Raw genomic sequence first — 26,159 nt, forward strand, 5'->3', positions numbered from 1 at the left:
TCTTAGGACTTGGGGAGGAGTTTCCTTTTCCTTCCATACCTGGACGTCATTGTGTTTCATTTCTGTTAAAAATCCTCTTCTTTCAAGGCATGGCTTAAATGCTGCCTCCTGCATGGAGCCCTCCCTGAACTTAGCTGAAATTCTCTCTCTGTCCCCCTCTCATATTCTCCCACTCCTGTCAGTTTGTCTCGTCCGCCTCTCCTCCTTTTCCCTCTCCTCAAATATTCCTAGGGAGCACTTTTTCTGACTTTACCAGTTCCTAGCCCTTTAGGGCAAGGAGAATCTTTTTTTATCTACTGCCTACCCCTGGATTCTGGGGCTTTAAGGGATGTTTGTGCAGTTGAATTGACTTTCTCACCCGCAGTGGCCCTGAAGTTCGGGTTCTGCTCTTCAATGTCACTGGAGAACGAGACACAGGGGCTCTCCTCAAACTGCTGCAGGTAAGGTAGCGTCTGAAGGGGCCCCACTGCCCAAGGGCTCTGCAGTTCTCCGAGTGTCCACCAGATGGGGCAGTTTCCCTAGTGGGGAGCCAGGTCACCTCTCAGAACCCCAGAACATTAACACTTAGGCAGACCATCAGGGCCTCCCTTCATCCACTTTTCACCTGTCCTAACTGGAGAGCCTGAGTCCAGGAGAGGGGAATGGACTTGCCCAAGGTCACACGGCTGGTCAGCAGCAGGGCCACACCTAGAACCGAGGTCTCTGATGCCTAAGCTTTAGCCTCAGCTAGGGCAGGGGGCTCCAGGTGGCATAGGTGCTGTTCTTCTGCCTGACCCCTCTCTTCCTCCCCATGGACCTTTCAGCCATGCCAGTTTGACTACGCCGTCTTCTGCCCCAACCTGACTGAGATGTCTTCTGTGGGGAATGCAGGTGAGAGAGACATGCAGGCAGGCAGGCACCCCCTCCAAATCGAGCTGGAGAAGTCATGCGCTCCCCTCCCTACAACCCCATCCACCCTCTGAACAGCCCTGTTCTGTGCTGGGCCTGCAGTCATTGCCTCTGAGGGCAGCAACAAAACCTGGAGAGAGGAACACTCTTCTCATCCCACACTCCAGCCTGGGGAGGAGGGCAGTCCGGGGCATCTAAAGAGGAGAAAGCTTCTCCTTCATTCATTCTCAACAGTCCAGGGTGTGAGGAAAACAGGAAGGGGCTTGAGAGATCATGCCATTCCACTCATCTCATGCCACATGTGGGAAAGCTGAAATCCAGTGGTTTACCCAAGGTCATGGCCAGCTTGGTGCCAGGACTGGGACTAGAACCCAAATATCTGGATCCCTAGTCCGGGGCTCTTTCTGCCATCCTGTGCTGCCTCAGTTGAACTTGGATGACCTTTCCCCTGTGACCCTTCTCCCCATCTGTGCATTTTGTCCTGTTCCTCCTGGCTGTGGTGATGATGAGGTCTTATCCTACTGTCCTGTCTCCCCCCACCCACCTCCACCTTAGACCAGCAGAACTTTACAGTCACCCTGGACCACATGCTGACACGATGTCTGGAGAACCAGAAACAGTGGAACCAGCTGGCAGAGCAGAAGGCAGGCGTGGATCCCTGGTTGGCCCAGGCCCCAGAACCTGGCAGTGGACCCCTGCATGGGCCTCTTCTCCTGGTGCCCCCCGCTCCCCGGCCTCTTAACACCAACTCCCTTGTCTTCAGCTGCATCTCCCATGCCCTGCAGTGGATCAGCCAGGGCCGGGACCCCCACTTTCAGCCCTCCAGCCCTCCCCGGGGGCTTCACTCCCACCCTGTGGCCAGCAGTGGGGCTGTCCTCCTCAAGGAAGCCTCCTCCATCCAGGTTCTGGTCACTGGCAGTCTTCACCTGGTGGGTGGTGTCTTAAAGCTCCTCGATCCCACACTGTCCCAGTAATGGGGCTGGAGCTCATTCCCAGAGGGAGTAGCTCCCTCTGCCTGTGGCCTTTTCATTTCCATTCTTCCTCTCTTCCCCATTTTCCCCAAACTCCTCCACATCCGACAGGTGCCTTTTTCCTTCTGCTTCTGAACTTTCCATGCCCTGTAAGGCATCCTGATTTGAAGAAGGTGAGGTGTGGAGTGGGGAGGTAGGGTGGGGTGAGAGAAGGCCTCCACCTTTGTTACCTCAGAAGGGAGCTGCACATATGTGCTGGCCTCCTCCTCTTGGGAGGCCAGGAGTGACCGAGCTGGGCACTGAGCTGTTTCTCCAGTCTCCAGTGGGCACAGCTTATCTCACTGCAGTAAGACTCATCAGGATTCCTGGGTCTCAGTCCCAACCTATCCTCTACTAACAAACTGTGCTGACTTACACAAGTACCCTTGAGGCAACCCACTGTGCCTCAGTTATTCTGTCACTGGAAAATGGGAGGAGGCACACCCCCCTCCACTGCTGCTGTTACAGCCCTTCCCCCACCCCCCATGCTGCCCTAGAGAGCACCCAGACTCTGACACCCCCAGCCCCCGCCTGGGTGTCCTCGGGAGCCCGGAAGCTTTGGAGCCGGAGGCCTTCCTGGCCTGGGCCCAGTGCATTGTGTGAGCAGGCTGGCTGGAGGCCCAGGGCCCTGCTGCTTGATAGATTTCCTCCTCCCAGAGGGTTCTGGGAAAGCTGAGGGCCCTGACCCTGGGTGGGGTTTGCTCCTAAGGAGGGGGCGGAGCAGAGTCATGGAGTACCAGATGATAGTGAGTGAAAGCTTTTTTAATTAAAAATCTTTTTTTCGCAAGAGACTTCTGCCTCAAGCTTCCCTGACTGCCCAGACAAACAAGAAGGTTGAGATCCATGACATACAGCTTAGGAAGAGCCTGGATTTTCAGTCCCACTTCTTAGGAGCTGTGTTCCCTTTGCCCACATCCACCATTGGGAGCTCAGAGAGGAACCTCTAGAAAACGCTGAGGCTCGACCACATGATCCAGTCCTTTCCAGCTGCCCACGTTCCTCTGTCCCACCAGCAGCCCCCTTTCTGGTCCCCCCCTGAACATGAGGGCCCTGAAAGCCCAGTCCAGTCTATACCAGATAGGCTCCGGAGTCGTACTAAGCATTCTGGGCCAAAGATCAAAGTGGGTCCAGGCATCCTTGTGAGGAGCCGTTACACTGACGTCCCCTACCCTTAATCTCTTTAATAGAGAAAGAACGCTGGATATAATTTCCAGGCAGCTAGGTGGCAGAGTGGAAAGAATGCTGGAGGTGGAATTGAGAAGACCCAGGTTCAAATCCTCCCTCAGGCACTTAATGATAGCCGAGTGACCCTGGGCAAGACACTTGATCCCTGCTTGCCTCGTGTTCTTCTTCTGTAAGATGAGGGTGATAGCACCGACCTCCCAGGTTTGATGTGAGGATCAAATGAGATTCTTTCTATTTGTAAGTTTCTCTGCAAACCCTGAAGCACTGGATAAATGCTAACTGCAGTTATCATGTGGAGTGAAAAGGCTGTGGGTTCAAATGCGGCTCCACCAGACTCCAGCAATGTGTGGGATGAGCCACTTGACTTTGCTTAGTCTCCCCACATGTGAGAGGGAGATGATCATGCTGACCTCCTTCCCCAGGTCGTTGGGAACAAAGGGGTTCATGAGTATAAAGTGCCCATATCTTTAAAGTGAGGGGGGTGATTTAGGGCTCTGGATGTGTGCGTGCAGGTAAAAGCTGGTGCTTTCCTGGAAGTTCTCTTCAGGTATGGCAGCAGTGAGAGCAGAGAGTGAGGTGCTTGGCCTGAGGGGAAGCCCCCATTACCCTGTGTCTCCATCCCCTGTTGCCTTTTGGCCAAGAGAGGGGCAACAGGGATTTGTCCCGAGGTCATTTTTCTTGCTGGTATATATAGAATGGAGACGACTGCTGGCCAGGAGCCCCTTTGGCTAGCCTGGCATGCAGCCCCCCGACTCCTGAGCTGTTGGGGCAAGGGGCACTGGGGCCCATGGGTGAATTGCCTTGTGGCTGCAGCAGCTAGGGAAGGATGAGGGTAGGGGGAGGTGGTGGTGCTTAAGGCCTTGGCTGGTGGCAGAAGAAACATGCCCTGGCCACACCCCCCACCATGGGCTAGGGAGTGCTTTGAGGCAAATCCAGAAGAAAGGAGAGAAGAGCTGGCCCCAGCCTATGCCACACCGCTACAGAATCGGTCGGGTGGATGACCCACAGGAAAGGGAGAATTCAGCTCTGATCTCTCCCCTCAATCCCCTAAACAACCTTGGGGGCCATTGTGAAGTGGGCAGGCTGATTACTGGGTATAAAATTTCACTCATTTCCCTCTATCTGCAAATGCCAGAGCTCAGAAAACTCTGGACCAATATTAAAATAACATACATTTATACAATAACAAATACTGTGAGGCATATATACAGCTCAGGAAATATGCCTCTCACCCCCAAAACTCCATGACCAGTTGAGAGATTGTCTGTTGGAACCCAGATTCCCAAGGATGAACTCAAGGTGCTTTGAAATGGGTCCCCTCTTGAGAGTTAGAGGTGGAGAAAGAGGTCCATGACCTGAAGCTGTGACCTCTCAAGCTCTGGAATGGGATTGTTTTTAGGGCCGGGGTTTGGGTGGACACAACCATTCATCGAATGTGTAAGTCTGGGGCCCAGACTCCTGGTTATCAGCTGTGCCAGTCTCTCCTAAAGGAGCTGCCAACACCCATTTCTGCCCTTGGGTGTGTATAGGCGGTGTAGTTGTCTATGAAGGTGTCAGGCTCATGATGACACCCTGTCCCTACCTTCCATCCCCACACCCCTCAGCCATCTTTGGTCCAAAGAGGCTGGGCCCAGGCTGACTCTTCAAAAATCCAGAGTGTAGAAAAAGGCAGGCATGGTTCCTAGAATCTGGAGACGTGGTCCAGGCAGAGGGTGCCAAGTGAGCCTCCTCAGGCTGAAGATGGTACAATCTGGGCCAGTGGGGGTGAGTTAGGGTGGGTTATGCCATGCTGCTGGTGGAGCAGGGCGTGCTCTGGGTGCTGCCAATGCTGTGGTTGGTGCTGCTGCTCTCGGAGGCTGGCGCTGTGGCCATCACTGGCTGCCTCTTGCCTGGAGGACCTGGGTGGGGGCCGATGGTTGGAGTGGTGATAAGCCACCCCACCTCTTGCAATGAGTTCTAAACCAACTGACTTCTCTTCCAGCCTCCCCTTCCCATCCTAATAACCGTTTCCATGGGAGAGCGAGATAACTGATCCCCCACCTTCCCTTAGGGTGCTCCCTGATTAGCCAAAAGGAGGAGAAAACTTGAACCTTGGGATTCCTAGCTCAGCTTGGGGCCCCGAATGCTCAGTCTGGAGGCCTAGGGCTCACCCATCTTTTTTGGGAAGGGGAGGGGATGCTGGTCAAGAGGGAGGAGGGTACTCACGGGTATGGGAGTAGATGTACCAGAGGGCAGCAGTGAGCAGGGCTCCAATGATGAAGGCTCCAAATGTGATTCCCAGGATGGCAGGCATGCCCAGGCCTTGGGAAAGCAGGACATTAGAAGTGGCAGGTCAAAAGAAAGTTCCACGCCATTCTGCAGGGCCTCCAACCTCTCATTACCCCTTCAGATGCTTCCAAATCCCAATCAAAGCTTGGGCAGGTCAGACCCAACCCCACTGTCCAGAGGTGACCATCGGTACCCCAGGCTGGCTACTCCTTGGCATCTAGACAGGGCCAACCTGTCTTAACTCTCCTGCCCTAACATTCTTCACCAAAGGTGTCTCAGTCCATTGGGTTTTGAGTCATTGGGAATGATCAATAACAGCTCCCCAAAGATCCTTCAGTCTCACCTCCTTGTCTCTGTTCCTCTAAACGCCTCAGGCCTTTTGTGTGCCTACTCTATAGCCAGATATCCACAGGCCTTGTTTCCCTCAAGGAACAATGTATCTGGACGTTGTCCAGACCTGATCCCTGAGGGTTTTTCATGTCTGTCAGTGATAAATTTATTTTTGGCATTATATTCTAGCTCTGGGCCCCCCATCCTTTTCTAGAAGGAGAATCTATTTCCTCAGTCTTGACATCGTGGGCAGTGGGAAGTTGGGGTATGTATGGGATATGTCCCAGGCTAACCATAAGGGGTTGATGGTAGGATAGCAGCAGCCTGCCACACTCCACAAGGTCAGGTTTTGTGGTCAAGTCTTCCCCAGGCCCAGCTAGTGTAGTGATCAGCTGTTGCTTGGGCAGAAGTTGTCCCTGACTAAGTCTGCAGAATATCCACCCAGAATTTAACCATAGAGCTCTATTGTGATTTTCTTATTTTGTGACACTTCTGTTTTCCCTCTATTTCTCTTAAAACTGGGAGCCAACCTTTCTCACCAACAGTGCTTGGGGAGCTCTTTAAAAGGTGTGACCAAGTCTCCTAGCTCTTCTGAAGGAGCCAAAGCCCTAAGATAGCAAAGGCCCCTCATCTCTTTCCTGGACACCTGGGTCCTTTCTAGGGAATGTTGGCTCTGGCCTTAAAGGGGAGGGGAGGAGGGAGAGGGGGAGGATCAGCTGACCCTAGGGTCAGCAACTCTTCCTGCTCACTGGGGACAGGGGTCTTTAGGGAGGTAAGCAAACAGAGGCCGGAAGCCATGGGGGAAGGAAGGGGGGAGAGTCATCCATTCTGGGGGCTGCTAGGAAGGGGAGAGATGTGTCCCAGGCACGTTCCAGAAAGGAAGGAAACCAAGCCACACTCCCCAGGGTAGCAGTCACTCTCTGGAGCCCTCTTCTGTAGGAAGCCAGCCAGGCCAAGAAGAGCTACTTGCCAGTCCGACCAGTCCCTCCATCCCCTTCTGCCTCCCTCCCAGGAGAGTCTCCTATATAGAACAGCTCAGAGGTGAAGCCAAAAGGCGAGGCTGTGGCCATCTCAAGGGAAGAGGTACTTTCCCTGCCTAGCAACACTAACAAGCACAAACACAGTGTGAGATAGATGATCTGAGCTTGCCTCCAGCCCTGACAAGGTATGATTAGTTCTCTGGTCTTCTTCAATCTGATGGGCCTGGGGCACCTGGGCTCTGCTCCAGCTTCTCTTCTCAGGGCTTATCTTTGAGTTCCTCCTCCCTTCTGCCCTTTCATGCTCCCAGATGCAGTCCTGGGCCAATGTCACCTTCCCCACATGCTGCCAGTCTGGATTTCCGGTTGAGGCAGCCCAGATCTCAGCCTCGGAAACCCTCTACCTATCTCTTATCTCCTGGAGAGGCGGGAGGTGGAGAAGAGGCCAAAATTCTACTTACTTGTTATGGGATTGCTGATGTTTAACTTCATAGAGGTCTCAACAAGAATCTTGGTCTAGGATGTGGGAAGAAAGGATAGCATTTTGTAGCTCGGTATTTCAGCTAGCCTCCTCACTTCCCTCCACACAGCTCCACTCTACCCCATTCTTCAAGTTTTGATTCAAACCACCTCTCCTGGTTACCCTGGTTCACAGTAACGCTCCCTAACCCCCAGTCTCCAGAGCAGTTGCTGGACATACCACAAACCTCACAATTTCCACATCCAATCTTGTGTTTACATTAGTAACTTTTGTGTGGATTCCATCTCTCCAACTAGAGGGAAGGGACCACGTCTTACGTACTTCTGTAGTATGGCATCCAGCACACAGTAGGTCTCCACAACTTTGAAGCTTAAAGCACTTATCAGGCGATATTGTGAAATACAGCTGTCTGTGTTGATGTTTGATAGTAAGCTCCTTGAACAAATAATATTGCTAGCATTTTATGTAACATTTCTCATCTTCCTGAGTTCAGATCTGGCCTCAGACACCTCCTAGCTGTGTGACCCTGGGCAAGTCACTCATCTGTAAGTTGACTTACGGTCGGTTCCTCATCTGTAAAATGAGCTGGAGAAAGAAATGCTACCACTCTAGTGTCTCTGCCAAGAAAATCCCAAATGGGGCCGTGAAGAGTCAGACGTGATTGAAACAACTGAACGACAACTACAGTTTGATGCTCGAAACAACCCTGTGGGGTGTTACTATCATCCCTATGTTACAGATGAAGAAACTGAGGCTGAGAGCAGTTAACAAACTTGCTCAGAGTCACACAACTAGGAAGTATACGAAGGAGGATTTGAACTCAGGTTTTCCTGAAATATAGCACCCTATCACATGTGCCACCAGCTCTCTCTAAACACTGCACCCTGTGTTCGTTGTATCTCTAGGTGCTGATCACAGCTAGCCAGATAACAGCTACCGCAAGATCTCTTTCCTTTCCACTTCCTAATATATGTTTGCTGACCTTAACTTCCCAGAGGGCCCCAGAGCCTCCATCTTACCTCATGCCTCTTCTGGAGGACCAATCCTACGTTACAGGTAAGCGTAGCAGCCATTGGTGTGGGCACCATGTGACCCCGCAGAAGGAAGTTGAATCGGATTCTCTTGTAGTTTGTTGTCATGAGGTTCACCCGGGGGCTTCTGGCCACCTGGTCCTGGATTAGTTCCACAGGGTCAGCCTCTGGCCCCAGGTCCAGGGAGCAGCTATCCAGGAATGCATTGAGCTCTTCAACTGCTGGGGTCACTGTCACCTGTGGAAGGAATGGCTCAGATGAGCAAGAAGGATGGAGCTCTCGGTCCAAGACTGGCCTTAGGGTAGGGCGGGGTAATGATCAGAGATGTGGAACCCTGGGACCTCCCCCTTCATTCTGTTTCTTGAGTGAGTAGCCCTCTTTAGGACTTGGGCAGTGGTGGTGGAGGCAGGAAGACTCGTACCTGCACATAGACCCGTTGGCCCAGCTCAATAGTACTGGAGGTTCGAAGGAATTGATGGCTGTTGTAGGCTTCCATGTGGACAGAGAAGGCACTGGTGTTAAGACACTGCGCCTCTAACTGTAAGGAACAGGGAGGCAGGCACATGGTTCTCGGTTACTCCAGGAAGGAGATCAGAGAGATCCTACGTGTGACAGGGTCATTCAAGGTGACGGGCACATTGGTTAGGAGGGTGTTTTATGTCTTAGTTAGGGTTGTCCCACCCTAGGCCAGGGAATGTGATGGACCATTGTGTCAATGAATTTTCTTATTCTACAGATATCAAAACATCCTGAGAAATGAAATGACCAGGGTCACACAACAAGGAACCCCCCACCTAGCCCAGAACACAGTTGTACCAGACCCTGCTGATTCAGTATGTACTGGTGGACAGGAGAGGTCAGTCATGTCCCACTCCCCTCCCCCCACCCTTGGCAGTCAGTGAAGGAACTGAGGAATGTCAAGTTTTAGAGCAGAGAATATGGATTAAAACAGCAATCTAGTGAGGGAAGGAGGAGAGAAAGGGAAGAGAGTTCCTGCTCACCAGAATTGGAACAGAGCTGGAGGTCAAGATTACAGCCACCTGGGGGAACAGAAATCAGTAATTATAATACAGAATGTCAGAGGTGACCGGGACCTTGAAGAGAGCCTAATTCAATCCCTTCATTTTATAGAAGGAAAAACTGAGGGCTGCTAAGGTAAGGTAAGTTAACTGCCTAGCCGTGGTCATAGAGTGAGCTAGTGGCAAGCCAGGAGCAGTCGCTCATCCAATCTAGGAATTCCAAAACATAAGGGAACCCTGGAGGCTTGAAGAGGGAACTTGAAGACCAGTTAAATGCCCTCAAGAACTGAAACAGCCTGGAATTGTCAGTCTGAAAAGGATGGCAGATCCATGGGAGTTGCTCTTGGGTGGGTGGTTGGTTCTCTGAGGCCCAAGCCTCCACTCACCTCATTGTTTACAATGACACCTTTCTTCACATTCATACCACACCCATGGAAGGTGCTGCTCAGGACCAGCTGGTTATCTTTCTCTTGTGACTGGCAAGTGGGGTCCCGGAAGGAGAGAAGTTTGATCTCACAGTTCAGGACCTGTGAAGGAGCAGGGCACTGTCAGGACAGGGAGACCCATCTAATTTGCTAAATCATGAAATTGGAGAATGTTGAAGCTGGAAGCAACCTCAGAGATCAGATTGAATTCTTTCATTTTACAGAGGGGGAAATTGAGGCCTGGGGTGCTGTTTTGTGAATATTCTTCATTCATTCCCTCATCAAACATTTTTGTGCAAAGTGCTATAATGGGGAGAGTTTAAGTTTTGATAAACCACAGACATTTATCAAGTGCCTACTATGTGCTAAGCACAAGGATCCAAAAATGAAAAAATGAAGACTTTCTACGAGCTTTCATTCTACTGGGGAAGACAACACATACATGATAAGACATGGGATTTAAAGTATAGTTGGGGGATAAGATAAAGACATAATTATAATATGTGATATTCAGTGATGAGTGTTACAGAGGTGTAAAACAAATTGTTCTATGAGGCCCGAGGAAGAACCTCATTCCTGGCAGGGTAAATCAAGGAAGATTTCATGGAGGAGATAGACATTTGAGTCGGATATATTTGTGTCATTTTGCTACAGAGCCAGATCCAAGCATTCCTGGATTCGACTTGTTTCTTCCACGTCTCCAGAACAGCCTCAGACCCTAACTCTGCCTTTGCAGGTGCTCCCCTCCCCCCTCCCACCAGGCCTGCCCATACCATAGTAAATTCCCTGCTTAACACCAGTGTCATGCTGTCTGAGGAGCACTGGGGCAAAAGCAGAGCGCTCAGCAGAGGCAGGTAGCAAGTCATCATAGATGGAGTTGTCAGCACTGGGGAAGGAGAGGTTTCGACCTTGGGAGCTGTTGGAAAAATCAGGAGATTAGGATTGGGAACCCAACATTTCCAACTCCTTCCCACCCCAACTTCCACCTGGTTGCTCCACAAAGGGTGGATTCATGTGATGTTGGAGCCATAAGGGCCCTTAGAGCCTTCATAATTTTATAGCTATGGAAGCTGAGACCCGAAGAGATTGGTTCCAAGTCATACAGTGAGTTAAGAGCAGAATCAGGACTAAAACCAAAGCCTTCTGACCCATCCAGACTGCAAGGCTGTGAATCATGGCTGAGCTTTGGAAAAGGCCCAGGAGGTTCCCAGAAGGAATCAAGAAGTCTTAGAATGGGGAGTCTCACCACAAGTAGGGGCCCTCAGGGCAATGTGGCTGGCAGGTGGAATCTCCACGTAGGAGGCGATGATGCTAGCATTGAATTTCTTCAGGGCCTCATAGAGCAGTTCCTGCATCGTGTCAGAGAGGATGGAGCCAGGGATGCTCTTATTGGGAAAGATCTTGAAGGAGTATTCACCTGTGGTCTGAGGGAGGGAGTGAGAAGCAGGGAAAGACAGAGAAGGGGTAATGGGGAAGAAGAAAAGCAGGAATTGAGAGAGAAAGGGGAGAATAAAGGAGGAAGGCAGGGAAAGGAAGAAGCCAAGATGAAGAACAAGAAGATGGAAGAGTAAGAGATCAAGGGAAGGTAGAAAGGGAAATACAGAAGAGAAGATCAAAGATAGGAATGGGAGAGAAGAGAAAGGAGCACTGTACAGTGAAAACCATTTTCTTTCTTCTTACCCTTAGCCCCAAAGACCTGGGGAGCCTCCATCCCTTCTCTCCCAGAGCTCCTTATTCTAACTCATGCAAACCCATCTTTCCATAGCCCTTATGCTTCTAACAGTCTTTAATTCAGTCACCTTCCCAAGTGGATAAACTATATAAACTATATGGGGAAAACTGAGAGTTGGCTAAAATAGTTGACCTTATCCACATGGGATATCTAGGAGTTAGCTCACCACCCCCCCCCCCCATCCCCTAGGTGAAGGAAAAGCAGAGGAAGGAGGTAGGAAGCTGGGCTCACCCCGATCTGCACATTGTGGTTGGAGTCAATCAGCCAATTGACATTGGGAGGTCCCTGCAGGATCAGCACAGTCTCCAGTGTGGGAGCCAGATTTCCTAAAGGGCAGCTCAAGTCCATCTTCACCTCCACTGTCTGAGGGCTACAAGAACCCCCACCCCAATACCCACATAATTAGGCACAAGAGGAGAGACCTCCTGGGAGAATTTGTCCTGCTATTAGGAGTTGAGCAATGGGTCATTCTATGGAGACTGGTGACAGAAATCATACTGAGCAAGTTGGAAAAACAGCAATCCCTGGGGATGGGAAAGGGCTGTGACAAGCTGTTAAAGGAGGAGTATAGTCACTGGCAGAAGAATGGAACCTAGGTGTAACAAATGCTGACCATGGACACACAGGAAGAACTCCAGGGAGACAAGAGGGGTACTTGAAACTCTGACCAGACTGAGGCACAAGGTTTGAGCCTCTGGGTCAGCTACATTACCTGCTTGAGGAACCCTGTGTGACCTTCAGGATGTGAGCCACTTTCTTGCCCGGCACCTTGCTAAAGCGACAGCCTCTGACCTCTGGTACATTGGCCTTCCATGTTAGGTAACTGCCCATGTTGAAGTTAGGCTCTGGGACACATGGGAATGCAGATGCTGAGGCTGAGGAGTTGATAGAGAGAATAGGGTTGAGAGGTCATCCAACTAGCCATGCTTAGTTACCTTTGTCATACCCACAGCAGGCTCAGGACCTCCCAAAGGAAGACAGGTCTTCTGGCCCAGCTCAGCTACCAGTGTTAAGGAAACTCTGAAAACCTCAAGAATGGTGAGAGGGCCAGTTAGTGAAAGTCTTGCCCTCTAGACAATGATGTCAAGGGTCTTTGACTAGGAGTCTGAAGACCCGGGTTCTAGTCACAGCCCTGATACCAACTTGCTGTAAAACCATGACCAAAACGTTTTTACCTCTGTGGATTTTAGTGTCTTCACCTGCAAGATGAGGGTTTATTCTAAAATATCTACAAGGGCTTTGCAGTTTCTATGCATTGCATCGGAGAGGCTGCTGGAGTGGGGGGTCCTGGGCTAGTGGGAGCCTGAAGAGTGCTGACATTATGAACCTCTGCTGACATGGACACTAGACTGGGAATCAAAAGAGTTGAATTCAAGCCGTGGTTCTGCCTCTTCCTCTGTTCTTTCTGCTTACAGGGCAATGTCAGTAAGAAAAAGTTTATTCTATATACTAAGTCACAAGCCTGGGCCAGGAGCAGCAACAGTTGGCACATACAGAAGTGTGTCTGTGGGTCAAGTAGGTTTCTGACTATGAACAATTTCCTACAAGTACTTGTACAAAACACACTTGGTCACACTGGTTCACAGCGGGGCAATCACTGGCCTTGGGATCAATTTGTTGGGTTTCCAAGGGAACGAATGGCTACAGAGACTTTCTAATCTACCAGCCTGATGTTGTCTTCGAGGTTCTGAGATAGGGTAGATTCTATCTTCTGAGCCACACTGCATGAGAAGTGTGGTAAAGGAAGGTATAACATGAAGGTTAGATGTGACTGTTTAACATATTTGAAAGAAATGGAAGTTACTCTAAAATGGTATTCATGTCAAGCAAAAGAAAAATAGAGCATCTCCCTCTGCCACCATACTGTGTATTAACATTTAGCAAGTTGCTTCACCTTTCCAGGTCCTGGTTTCCTTAGTCCTTGAAAAAAATTGGGGGATGAGGAAGGGATAGTGATGAAAAAGACAGTTTCTAAGGTCTTTTCCAGCTTTAGCAGTGGGTATTAGCACTGCTATAAGGAAATGGGGTAGGAGTTGGGGGAAAAGAATATTGTGCCTCAAGGAGGCCTTGTCCTTGAGGAAGCTGACCTTGACCCACGTGAAGGATGATGCTCTGGGGTTCTTCAATCTCTGCGTATGAGGTAATATCCCCGTGTCTTCTCTGGGCCCAGTTAAGAAGGTCTTCCATTGTGGAGAATTTTGGTAAGGGACTGTAGTTGATAGGTGTTTCTTTGAAGAAGGTATTATCAGGATCCTAAGGGAATGAAGGAAATTCTCAGAAAGTTGCTCTTCTGAGCAGGAGATATCCTGTGGAAAGGTTGTCAATACTGAGAAAAGCAGAGCCAGACCTAGGGTAGGGTGAGTAGAGTTTGACTCAGGGCATAAAAATTTAGAGGGTACTGATAGTACTTATGCTCTTTCAAGCAAGGTTGAAACAACTGAACTTAGCAGCTAGTTAGCAAGAATGATTAATAAAAATTGGAAACTACCAGATAGGTTTCTTCTCCAGGGGCTGCCACACTGTGGTCTTCATGTGAGCTCTTCCACTTGGGATTAATCTTTCTATGTGTCAGGGTCTGTGGCTCACCCTCAGCTGAATGTGTCTTAATGTAGCAGGAGCTGGATTGGAATACTTCCCATGGAGCTAGGGCATTTTTTGGCTCTATGGGGAGGGACGTAGGCCCTGGTCCCTTGGAAGACATTCACCTACATTAGAAAGTTGCAGGTGTTTTTCTATTCTGCTTTCTGGAGCAGGGAAACGTCAGTTCCAGCTCTGTCGAGGGGACCAGACAACTGGTCTGTAAATCAGAGAGGCAGCAGATGCGGAGAAGGACATGCAGGGGTGTTCTGGAGCCAGCTTGAACCAGAGAGCCAAATGTTAAATTTTAGAAATCAGAAAAAGTTACAAATCAGGGCTTGATTTATAGTTTTGTTCATTGTGCAGACTTAAGAAAGTGATGGAAAAAATGTTAATATTGCAGATTAAACTTAAAAGCGTATCTTCATAGGGAAAGCCAGTCATTAAACATTGACCAGCACATCCCTGGACAAGGGTTCTTCAATTGGAGTTAAAAAGTCAAGACTTTAATATATGTACAACCAGTCCAAAACATCCCATCACAGAAGTGAAGATTCTTTTCCACCCCACTTCCCAAACTGCTCACTGGGGACTTTCTTCTCCCTTTTAAAAGGCTCTGAGTGTTCATTTTAACCTGTCCTCATATGTATGTTATGGCATGGAATTTACATTGTAGTCGCCCTTAGGGGTGGCCCTGAGCCTTGAGCCCTCTCTGAAGGGCCCTATTGCTCTCCAAGAAATGTGTCTGATGAATCTCTCCAGCTTCTTCCCCCATCCCTATGCCCCTACTCCGTAGGGGCTAGGGCCTAGGACAAGAGGGCAGAGGGAGAGATTAGCAGGAGGGCTGAGGGTGAGAGGCTATTTCAATCCTTTGACACTCATTTCCAGAGCACCTACTGTCTGCCATTGGGAGAGCCTTGTGCTAGCTGCCATGGGAGAGCCAGAGAAAGGAAAGTCCTTGCCTGTGGGGAGCTTCCTGCCTACTTGGAGAACTAAGAACAGAACAATACCAGACAGAAGTGGCCCAAATACTCTAAGTGGTATGGACAGAAGTATAGCAAAAGTTCAGAGGTAACAGTGGCCTCTCTTGGAGGGGCCTTCTTTGTTTTTTGCATTAGATTTTATTCTCTGTGATATAAATACCAATGGGCACAGAGTTGACATAATCTTTTTACTTTACCAAAAAAAAAAAAAAAAGGATGGATGGAAACATTTACAAATCCTTCAGTAGTTTTTTTTTTTTTAAGTCATAAATGAAACCAGCGATTGTCTATGTGTCCACTCACCATCTCTGAATACTACTACACGAGCATACTGGCTGAAGCCCATGTGTTAACAAAAAGAGATTAATATAAAATGTTGGCCAACATCATTCTCAGAAATTTTGAGGGGCCTGCCTTCTTAACCAGGATGAATGAGATTTAGAAAAGGAAGAATTTCACCTGAGAAGGGACAGCTGAGGGGCAACTAGATCAGAGTCTTCAAGGCCTTCAGGACCTCCCACTGAGGGCTGAGCAAGAGGAAATGAAGGGGATCAAACACCAGACTGATGAGCTATTCTTTAAAAATGAGAACAGACCATTCATTCCAATTCTTCTATGCAACATGACTAATGTGAAAATATGTTTAATAAGAATGTGTGTGTAGAACCTATATCAGATTGCATGCCATCTTAGGGAGAGGGGGAGAAAATTTAAAACTTATGGAAGTGAATGTTGAATACTAAAAATAAAAAAAAAAGCTGAAGAAGTGGCGCTCAGAGGTGATGCTCAGGGCCCTGTGTGAGTGCCCCATATTACATCAGATAGCAGTCACTGCTCCTGCCATTGTCTATCCGTCCAGGGTATTATTAGCCACTGAGAGGAAGGTGTTTGGCTGCTCCCCCTCCCCTGGGCACCAGGCCCCATAGCTCCAGCTGGAGCCAGAGGCAGCTATCACTTTCCTGCCCTGGACTTCAGGCCCCTTCTTATGTCCTCTGCGTCATGCTCAGGTCCCTGCTGGCTCAGGGCTCAGATCACTCACCAGGATAGGGGCAGGCTGCCAACAGGCAGGGAAATTGCCCAGGGAGGACTAAGAGGAGGGAGTGCGTAGCTCCACATGTCCCAAGATGCTCTGGCAAAAAGTATCCGGTCAAGAGCCCCAGGGTCTAGCCCTGGCTCTGCCATGGAGTGACCCCGAATAAGCCCATGCCCAGATCTGGGCTTTAGTTTCCCCATCTAATGTGATGGGGTCAAACTACGTGGTGTCCGAGGACTTTACCTTTCTGGTGAGAGATAATAGACTCTGATCTGCTATTTACTGTCTGATTCCCATTCCCACTCCTGAATACATACCTTTCAATCTGTCTTTGACCCTCTCTCAGCCTTTGTTCCCATTTTTTCCTATGGTTTTTCTGTCTTCCCCTCCCCTCCCTTTCCCTTTCTGGCCCCTACCATCTTTCCCTGCTATTCTTCTTTCTGTTTCTTTGTGTCTTTCTTCTTTCTCCACTTTCTCTGTCTCTCCTTTCTCTTTCTGTCTCTCTCTGTCTCTCTCTCTGTCTCTCTCTCTCTCTCTTCTTCCCCTCCTCTCCTCTCTTATGTTGTTTCTTCTGAGAACAACAGCTGCTAATATCTGTTGGCACGGGGAAGCAATCCTAGCTGTGGGAGACAGGGAGTTTCGCTGAGTCTGGAGGACAGAGATTGGGGTTCTGTCCAGTTCTGTCCAGACTCCCTCTCTCAGCACTTGGCTTCAGAGTCTGAGCCAGCTGTTCCTCAGCTCGCTTGTTTATGTGCCTCCTGGGTGTGTATCTTGTGTCTTCTGAGTGTGTTTCCCATAGTCTCCCCTATTAGATTAATTGGTCCCCAAGGGCAGCCGTGGTCTAGTAGAAAGAGCACTGGATTTGGAGTGAGTCGCTTTTCAATCCTGCCTCTGATGCATATTAGCTAATATGACTAAGGACAAATTACTAAACTTCTCTGAGCCTCAGTTTTCTCAATTGTAGAATGGGGATAATAACACTTGTCATGCTTACCTCATAAGAGGATTGTTATGAGGCTCAAATGAGATAATGTTTATCAAGTGCTCTGTAAACCTTACAATGTTACATAAATGCTAATTTTTATTAGACTGTAAGGTTCTTGAGGGCAGGGACTGCTTTTCCTTTTCTTTTTTCTTGTCTATTCCCAGCATTTGGTATAGTGTCAGGCACATAGTAAGTGATTTAAATAATGCTTGTTGATAGATTGATTAGCCTAACTAGAGCTGTCCAACAATAGAATGTGCTGCCTTGTGGAATGAGCCCCCATAGGTGGTGTTTAAGCAGACTCTGGATGACCAGTCAGAGATGCTGCAGAAAGCATTCTTGCCCTGGGTGGGATGTTGGACTACATGACTTTTAAGGTCCCTTTCTAACTCTGGTATCCTAAAATTCTTTGAGTCTATAGTCATATGACTTTCTCTCCTCTTTCCTCTCACCCTTCCTCTCCTCTTCTCAACCCACCCCCAAGGGCTAAGTCTGGAGATGGTGTTGGAGGATCTAACCAAGGATGGAATGAGAGTGAAGGGTTTGGAGAATCTCTAACTAAACTCACTTTGTGTGAAAAGGAACCCTAGGAGTCACCATTTGGAGAGACAATAATCTATCCCATTTGTGCTGTGCTTTTTAACTTTTTCAAGAACTCTCATGCCTTGCTTAGAATTTCGTAGAATCATCTCACTGGGACATCTGGTCCAGGGGTTCTTAGTCTGGGGTATGCAAATTTGTTTTTTAAAGACTTTGATAAATATGTTTTATTATAATTAGTTTCCTTTTTAATCCTATGTGTTTTATTTGATACCATCTAAAAATATTATTCTGGAGAGTCCATAGGTTTCACCATACTGCCAAAGGGGTCCACGACACCAAAAAAAAGGTTAAGAACCCCTAATCTAAGTCAACCTCATTTTACAAGTGAGTAAACCAACTCTCAGGAAGGGAGTGTGCTTTGTCCAAGGTCACAAAGGGTATTAATGATCATATCAACTATAATCTTATTTGATCTGGCTCTATAAGGTAGGTCAGACCAAGATTATGGTATTTGCTTTCTTGGGAGCAAAAAAAGTATGAAAAGAGTTGGAACAGTAAATAATAAGATGGAGACCCAGGGACATAGGTAGACCTTAGCCAAGACAATAGCCAATGCTTCCTCCCTGCATCTGTCCAGATGGGACATACCTGTCCCTCTTGCCAACCTTCCCATGACTCTTGCCCAAAGCCCTTACCAAGGAAAGGTTGACTGAAATTCCTTCGGACTGCAGCGAGAGAACAATGGAACCCTGGACATTGAGGACAACACGGATATCCCTGGACTGTAGGACATTCTCTTTGTTGACCCGAATAGTCAGCTCCAATTCTGAGATACCCTGCAGAAAAAGAGATAGAGAGACAGAGACAAAAACAGCAGTCAGAGCTCACGTGGCAACCAAAGTTAGCTGTTCTGATGGTAGAGTAAGAGATTCTCCCTCTTATTTGTGGGGATGGATTCCTGACCCCCCTTCCCTCCCCGTGCCCCTGGCACTGCAGTTAGCTTAACGGTCTAGAGGAGGCAGAGTAGTGGAGACTACATTGGATGTAGAGTCAGAAAAACTGGCTTTGCCACTCATTTCCTGTGTGACCATGTGTCAAATGGCAGGGTTGGGGCAGGGAGGTCCAGGTAGACAGGCAGGGGATGCTGAGCACAGGATGCTTGCGGCACAGAGCATGTTTTTGCTGAATTCTTTTTCTTTTTCACAAAGGAAGGTTCAGTCTGAATGGAGGCATTGAAATGGCTGTGACAGAAGGTGGCAATAAAATGCATTTAAAGATAAATTGAGGAGGACTAGAATAGGTGATTTGTAAATTCCCTTCCAAATCCTATGACCCAGTGGTGGAGAATAAGGTAGCCCCTTTAACCGGCCCTGAAAGAGAGGTGTATATATGTATCACGATGCACATATATACATGTAATATACCTACATGTACACATATACCAATATATATGCACCAGTATGTGCACAATACACACACATGTACATCCATGTACCCAATATACATGTGTATACATATGCAAATGTGTACGTGCATGCACATATTGTATAGCCTTGATTTGAAGCCTATTTCTGAGGTATGTATATAACATGTGTTATACATACATTATGTATGTGTGTATATACATGCACATATACACATATTCATTGTGTGTACATGGATACACATATACTCTTTGAGGTCAGGGGCTTTTTTTTTTTTTTGCTTTGTTTCTACTGCATCAAGGCACAGAGCCTTGCACACAATAGGAGCTTAATATATGCCTGTTGAATGAATAAACAAACATATGCAGAACCAGCCCATAATCCCCTTCACAAGTGGAAACAAAGACAGAAGATTCTCTATCCTTCTTCTATACCCTCCTCAGACCATTTGGGGCTACTGTGAGTATTCATTATAACCAGATCTCACTTCAATAAATGTGTAGAGTAACGTGTAGTGTTTGGGTTAGGAAGACGCAATGATTTCCTGCACAAACTAGGTACCCTTGAGCCCTACTCTGTCCTAGGAATCATCAGAGAATCAATTCAAAGGTCGCTTGTCACTCCACTGGTAAAAATCTGAGCATGAACTCAAGTAATTCCAGAAGCTGTAGTACCCAGTGTAGCCTGGTAAGGTGAGACTGGAACATGAAAATGCATTTGCCAATTACAAGAGATTTTGTTGTTCAGTTATTTCAGCTGTGTCTGATTCTTTGTGACCCCATTTGGGGTTTTCTTGGCAAAGATACTGGAGTGGCTTGCCATTTTCTTCTCCAGACCATTTTATAGATGAGGAAACTGAGGCAAACAGAGTTAAGGGACTTACCCAGGGTCGCACAGCTAACAAATGTCTGAAGCCAGATTTGAACTCAGGGAGATGAGTCTTCCTGACTCCAAGCCCAGCACTCTATCCACTGAGCCACCTAGCTGCCAAATATGAGATTAGTTAAAGACAACTAAATTTGGGACCAGGAAGATCTGAGTTCAAGTCTTGACTTCTGCATTTATTAAACTATATGTCCCTGGTCACTTAACTGCTCTGAGCCTCAGTTTACTGACTTATAAAATGGAGATAATCACATATGCCGTTTATGATGAGAGGCAGCTGTGATATAGTAGATAGAGAGCTGCTCTTGGTGGGAAGATTCCCTTCCGCTCCCTGCTACATACTAGCTGTGTGATGTAGGACAAGTCACTAACGCTGTCAGTGCTCTAGGCAAGTCTTAACCAAAAAAAATTATTTTTAGCATTCATTTTTTTTGAATTTTGAGTTCTAAATTCTCTCCCTCTCTCCAGCCCCTCCCCCACCCATTGAGAAGGCAAGCAATATTATGTTAATTATACATGTGAAATCATGCAAAACATATTCCCACATTAGCCATGTTGCAAAACAAAACAAAACAAGAAAAATAAAGAAATTGAAAAAATGATGTTCCAATTGCATTTGGAGTTCATCGGTTCTCTCTCTGGAGGTGGGTAGCATTTTTCACTGTGAGTTCTTTGGAATTGTCATGACTCATTGTATTGACCAGAGCAACTAAATCGTTCCTAGTTGGTCATTATAAAAATATTGTTATTACTGTGTAAATTGTCTTCCTGGTTCTGCTCACTTCACTTTGTATCAGTTCATATAAGTCTTCCCAGGTTTTTCTGAAACCATTCCTATAGGCAACTCTTTAAGGTACAGGTAAATGGATACAGCAGATAGAGCACTGGGCCTGGAGTCAGGAAGAACTGAGTTCAAATCTGACCTCTGATACTTACTAGCTGTGTGACCATGGATGGGCAAGTCACTTAACTTCTGTTTCCTCAATTGTAAAATGAGGATACCTACCTCCCAGGGTTGATGTAAGGATCAAATGAGAGGATAATTGTAAATCTCTTAGTGCCTGGCACATACTGAGTGGTGTATAAATGTTTGTTGGTCATCCGGTGGATGAAGGTAGAATTAAATGACTCGCCCAGTGTCTGACAGCTAGTGAGGTCTGATTTGGACAACCACATGGCAATGCTTTCCTTACCTCAGAGTGAGCTTTGAGGTCAGATTTGAACTTGGGTTTTGCTGACTCCAGGCCTGGCACTCTAGGCACTGAGCCACCTAGCTACCAAATTCTGTGCTAAGCATGGGGGATCCAAAGAAAGGAAAAAAACAATGCCTGCCTTCTGGAAGCTCACAGTCTGACGAACGAGAAAGTATGTGGATAACTATGTACACACACAGTATACACATCTAGTCAATAAGCACTTATTAAGTGCCTACTATGTGCCAGGTACTGTGCTAAGCACTGAGAATACAAAAAAAGGGCAAAAGGCAGTCCCTGTTCTCAAGGCAGATGATCACAGAGGAAAGTTAATGAGGTGGAGGTAAGGGGGACCAGAAGATGGAGGTAGGATTTGATCTGAGTTTTGAAGGAAGCCAGGGAAGCTAAGAGGCAGAGATGAAGGGACAGAGTGTTATAGGAATGGGGGTAGGGCAGGGATAACCAGTACAAATGCACAGAGGTGGGAAATGAGGTGTTGTGTGTGTGAGGAACAGAAAGGAGGCCATTGTAGCTAGATGAGAGAGTACATGGAGTGGGGTAAAATGTAAGAAGATTGGAAAGGTAGGAAGAGGTCAGGTTGTGGAGGGTTTTAGATAAATAAAACTAGGATTTTATATTTGATCTTGGAGGTAATAGGGAGCCATTGAAGTTTATTGAGTGGGGTGGAGGAGAGGGAGGCTGGTGTGTTATTTATTCAAACCTGTACTTTAGGAAAATCACTTTGTCAGCTGAAGAGAGGATGGATTGGCACAGGGAGAGACTTGAGTCAGGGAGGCAGGTGAGAGGTGATGAGAACCTCACCAGGGTGGTAGCAAGCTCAGGAGTGGAGACAAGGCATATAGATGAGGGAGGGTTTGTTTAGCTGAACTCTGAGGTCCTTTCTGACCTTTAGATGCTATGATTCCATGTTCATTATGACCTAGAGCAGGGAGGAAAGGCTTCTTGCAGGAGGGGAAGACAGAGCAGGATGGAGAGAAAGATGGAGAGGATTTCAGCATGCTGAGAAGAGATAGTAGGAACGTCCATACCTGAGGCAGAAGGCCAGCATGAACCTCGCCGTGTCAGGCCTGTCCACCAGCTGGGCACAAGAAGAAAGAGAAGCACATGACCCCCAAGGCACTGGTGTGAGCCCCGGGTGAACAGAGTGGAGAGCCCATTCATTCCCTCAGGAAGTCTGAGGGCCACCTAGATGAACTCAGCTGTGGCTAGTTGACAATTTGGCACCGACGACATTTGGGGAAATGCAGAGACACTCTACTGACGGTGCAGGGGCCAGGACTGTCACATCACACCCCTTCCTCTCATGGACAGATCTATGGGAGATTTTTGGAAAAAGCCACTTGGGAAAATCCCTAAGAGTTAAAAACAAAATGCTGATCTTACAGCTCATAGGATCCTTGCTGGAAAAGATCAATCCCCCACTTTACGGAGAGGGCCACTGAGGCTCAGTGAGGTTGAAGCAACACAAAAAGAGAATAAGGCTTGAAAATACAGCAGTAGAACAGGACTGCCTGCAGATAAATCACTTCATAGAAATGCATGGAGCATCTCCAGAGTCAATGATATACACTGTTGCCAGTACTGGACTGACATTCATGCATGCAGAAGCACTTTCCTGGAGGCAGCTCAGCGTAGGGAATAGAGAGCTAGACTTAGAGTCAGGATGACCTGGGTACAAATCTCGTCTTTGACAATCACTAGCTGCATGATCCTGGGCAAATCACAAGCTCTCCCTGTCTCAAGCAATTCCTTAAGAATCAGATGACATCTATGGTCTCTTCTGAGCAGCTAGGAGGCACACTGGATAGAGTGCCAGGCCTGGAGTCAGAAAGACTGGCCTCAGACACTTCCTAGCTGTGTGATCCTGGGCAAGTCAACTTAACCCAGTTCCCACTTCTGTAAAATGAACTGGGGAAGGAAACGGCAAACCACTCCAGTATCTTTGCCAAGAAAATCCCAAATGGGGTCACGAAGAGTCGGACATGACTGAAACAACTGAATAACGACTGCCAGTAAAGTTGGTTCCATGTGCTGGTTTTCTTGAGCCTAGCCCTAATAGAGGCTTGGCAGCAAAAAGTCTCCCCCAACCCCCAGTACTCCCCCAGGCCCCCACCATGATCCCAGAGAGGCTCATGTGACTTCCAGAAGGGAAAACTAGAGTTCCAGACCAAGACTCCAGGCCTCTGCCTGACCCCAGGGTTCCCTCCCTCCCCCCCCCCCGGGCCATGTGGGGCCTCCGTTTCTATTTTTATTGCCTGTGTTTTCCAGAGACCATTGTTGATGGACCCAGCAACTGCGGGAAAGGGAATTTTGTCTCTCTGTCCCCTGCACATTGGGAGTCACTTATAGAAAGCAGCTTCCAGTAATTCTTCTAGGAGCGGAGCCATGCGGCTGGTCCTCCTCCCTCTCCCCTTCCAGGCCCCCTCCCACCCAAGCCCAGTCAGGAGCCGGGGCTGTCTGTCAGCCCCAATCCAGACACCGACAAGCTGCTGCTCACCAAGCCCCGGCACTCCGATCCCCGCCTCGTCTGGCCATCCCGAGAAGCAGCAGACAGCAGGGACGAAATGCATTGTATTCTAGCCCCAGCTCTGCCACAGACTCACTGTGCGACCTTGACCTCCCTCGGGCAAGTCACGACACCTCATTGGGCCTCAATCTTCTCACAGAAAAATGGGAACAACCATAAAAGCTCACCTGTAGGGGATGTTTTAAGGTTTTCCAAAGTGCTTTCAATATGTAGTCTTATGAGCTTTCCCCTTACACATTAATAACAATAAAAGCTAGCATTTCAATGATGCTTGCAAAGTCTTCTACAAATACTATCTCATTTTGTCCTCCCAAGAGCTCTGGGAGGTAAGTGCTATTATTATCTTTACTTTATCAGCGAGGATACTGAGACCAAGAGAGGTTAAGAGACTTATCAGCTAGTAAGTGTCTGAGGCCAAATTTCAAGGCAGGTCTCCCCGACTCCAAGTCCAGCGCTCTATGCGCTGTCCATACTGCCTCCTGCAGCCCGCTCTAGTAGAATATTTTGTTGTTCAGTCATTCAGTCATGTCTGACTCTCCAAGACCCCATTTGGGGTTTTCTTGGCAAAGATACTGGAGTGTTGTGCCACTTCCTTCTCCAGCTCATTTTACAGATAAGGAAACTGAGGCAAACAGGTTTAAGTGACTTGCCCAGGGTCACACAGCTAGTAAGTGTCTGAGGCTGGATTTGAACTCAGGTCCTCCTGACTCCAGGCCCAGCCCTGTATTCACTGTGTCACCTAGATGCCCAATAGAATAATGTGCAGCCCCTCTAATAATCCCATTCCTGCACACAAGGGTCCTTGTGAGGATGAGGTAATGTATAGGATCGTTGTTGTGTGTCCTTCGCTCTCAAAGAGGACCGTGACATCAGGAAGGTGACTTTCGAGTGAATTTGGGCTTAGGTAGGGCTGTGCAAAGTCACGCGTCTCACTCTCTCTTCTGGAACCCAGACATAGATCAGGACAGCTGGAGATGGCCCTGGATACCTCCCACACTGTAAGTGGATGTCGAAGCGGATAGAGCACTGTACTTGTCATCAGAAAGACCTGAGTTCAAATCCAACCTCAAACACTTACTAGCTATGTGATCCTGGGCAAGTCACTTTACCTCTGCTTGCCTCAGTTTCCTTATCTGTGAAATGGGGAACATAATAGCACCTCATAGAACTGTTGTGAGCAGAGGTGTCCAGCACAGCCTCTTTAAGAATAAAATGAAATTGGGAAATATTTATCAAAATAAATAAAAATATAAGAAAACACGGATAACATCACATTTTTAAGCTACATCAATATGCAGCCCACAGGCATCCCTATGCATAAATTAGTGACTCCTGTTTCTATTTCAGTTTAACACCACTGGTAGTAAAGATTAACTGTGATAATATTTGTAAAAGTACTTCTCGAACCGTAATGTGCTGTCTAAATGCTAACTTATTTTTAGCTATTATTTTTATCACTATTACTGTTCTTGTATCAGCTGGCAGCATGGTATCATATTTAAGAGAACTGACCTCTAAGCCTGGAAGACCTGGGTTCAGGTCCTGCCTCTAATAATTAATGGCTCTATTGTTGGTAGAATTGTGAACCCACCACTCTGGAGAGCCGTTAGGAACCATGCCCAAAAGGCTAGAAAATCGTATGTACCCTTTGACCCAGCAGTACCACTACTAGGTCTGTGTCCCAAAGAGATCAAAAACAAAAAGGAAAAGGCCCTATATGTGCAAAAGTATTTATAGCAGCTGTTTCTGTGACGGCAAGGAGTGGAAGCTGAGGGGATGCCCATCAACTGAGGCAGGGCTGTTCAAAATACGGTCCTTGCTCCCCCATGTGCCCCGCCTGTGTCCACCACAAGCACAGAAATCTACACAAATGCTTTAGTTAGAGCATTTATGTCAATTTCCACGCCTGTAGTAAACACAGGCGGGCCCCCATAAAGTCGAACTGCAGGCTGCACTTTGGACAGCCCTGAACTAAGGAATGGTTGAACCAGGTATGGCATTTGATTGTGCTGGAATGCTATTGTGTGGTAAGACATGATGAAAGGGATGGGCTCGGAAAAACCTGGGAAGACTTACATGAACTGATGCAAAGTGAAGGGAGCAGAACCAGGAAAGTATTACACACGGTAAGAGTAACATTGTAATGATAACCAACTGTGAAAGACTTGGCTGCTGTGATCAAGACAATGATCCAAAGCAATTCTGAAGGACTTGTGAGGAAAAGTGCTATCCACCTCCAGAGAGAACTGATGAAGTCTGATTGAAGCATAATTTTTCCCTTTATTTTCCTTTTTGCAACATGACTAATATGGAAATATATTTTGCATGACTTCACATATATAATTGATATCACATTGCTGGCCTTCTCAGTGGGTAGGGGAGGGGCTGGAGAGAATTTGGGACTCAATTTTTTTTAAATGAATGTTAAAAATACACAAATGATAAATTAAAAAAAATTAATGGCTGTATGACTTTGGGCAAATTACTCAACCCCTTGGCTCTCTATGTAACTCAGAATTAGAGAATGTGCCAATCTGTATTGGTAGAAGGAGTGTCTTCACCTGGGAGTTCCCTATACCAGGGAAATCACAGGGTTAGCACTTCCTTATTCATATCCCCAGCTGGCCCCAGGGGAGATGGCA

General features: G+C 47.7%; 2 protein-coding genes across 6 annotated transcripts in view; one reads left to right on the forward strand and one right to left on the reverse strand.

Annotated features, from left to right (window-relative positions):
• The window catches only part of FPGS (folylpolyglutamate synthase), a 31,952-nt gene extending 28,580 nt beyond the window's left edge, over positions 1-3,372 (forward strand). For all 5 annotated transcript variants that reach the window (XM_036752736.1, XM_036752734.1, XM_036752737.1 and 2 more), the window contains 3 exons: positions 365-440; positions 804-870; positions 1,444-3,372. In XM_036752736.1, coding sequence (XP_036608631.1) covers positions 365-440; positions 804-870; positions 1,444-1,862 — 562 coding nt within the window. In that variant the 3' untranslated portion in view covers positions 1,863-3,372. The remainder of the gene's footprint in view (positions 1-364; positions 441-803; positions 871-1,443) is intronic.
• ENG (endoglin) overlaps positions 2,645-26,159 on the reverse strand; it is a 37,738-nt gene continuing 14,223 nt past the window's right edge. The window contains exons 3-15 of the mRNA XM_036752732.1: positions 18,163-18,303; positions 13,434-13,599; positions 12,059-12,221; positions 11,578-11,716; positions 10,861-11,038; positions 10,388-10,530; positions 9,576-9,716; positions 9,172-9,210; positions 8,592-8,708; positions 8,159-8,407; positions 7,120-7,174; positions 5,289-5,384; positions 2,645-4,981 (exon numbers count right to left, since the gene is read on the reverse strand). Of these exons, the coding sequence (XP_036608627.1) occupies positions 4,863-4,981; positions 5,289-5,384; positions 7,120-7,174; positions 8,159-8,407; positions 8,592-8,708; positions 9,172-9,210; positions 9,576-9,716; positions 10,388-10,530; positions 10,861-11,038; positions 11,578-11,716; positions 12,059-12,221; positions 13,434-13,599; positions 18,163-18,303 (1,746 nt within the window). The 3' untranslated portion in view covers positions 2,645-4,862. The remainder of the gene's footprint in view (positions 4,982-5,288; positions 5,385-7,119; positions 7,175-8,158; positions 8,408-8,591; positions 8,709-9,171; positions 9,211-9,575; positions 9,717-10,387; positions 10,531-10,860; positions 11,039-11,577; positions 11,717-12,058; positions 12,222-13,433; positions 13,600-18,162; positions 18,304-26,159) is intronic.

This window comes from Trichosurus vulpecula, chromosome 3 (assembly GCF_011100635.1).
Source record: "Trichosurus vulpecula isolate mTriVul1 chromosome 3, mTriVul1.pri, whole genome shotgun sequence".
NCBI classification, from domain to species: domain Eukaryota; kingdom Metazoa; phylum Chordata; class Mammalia; order Diprotodontia; family Phalangeridae; genus Trichosurus; species Trichosurus vulpecula.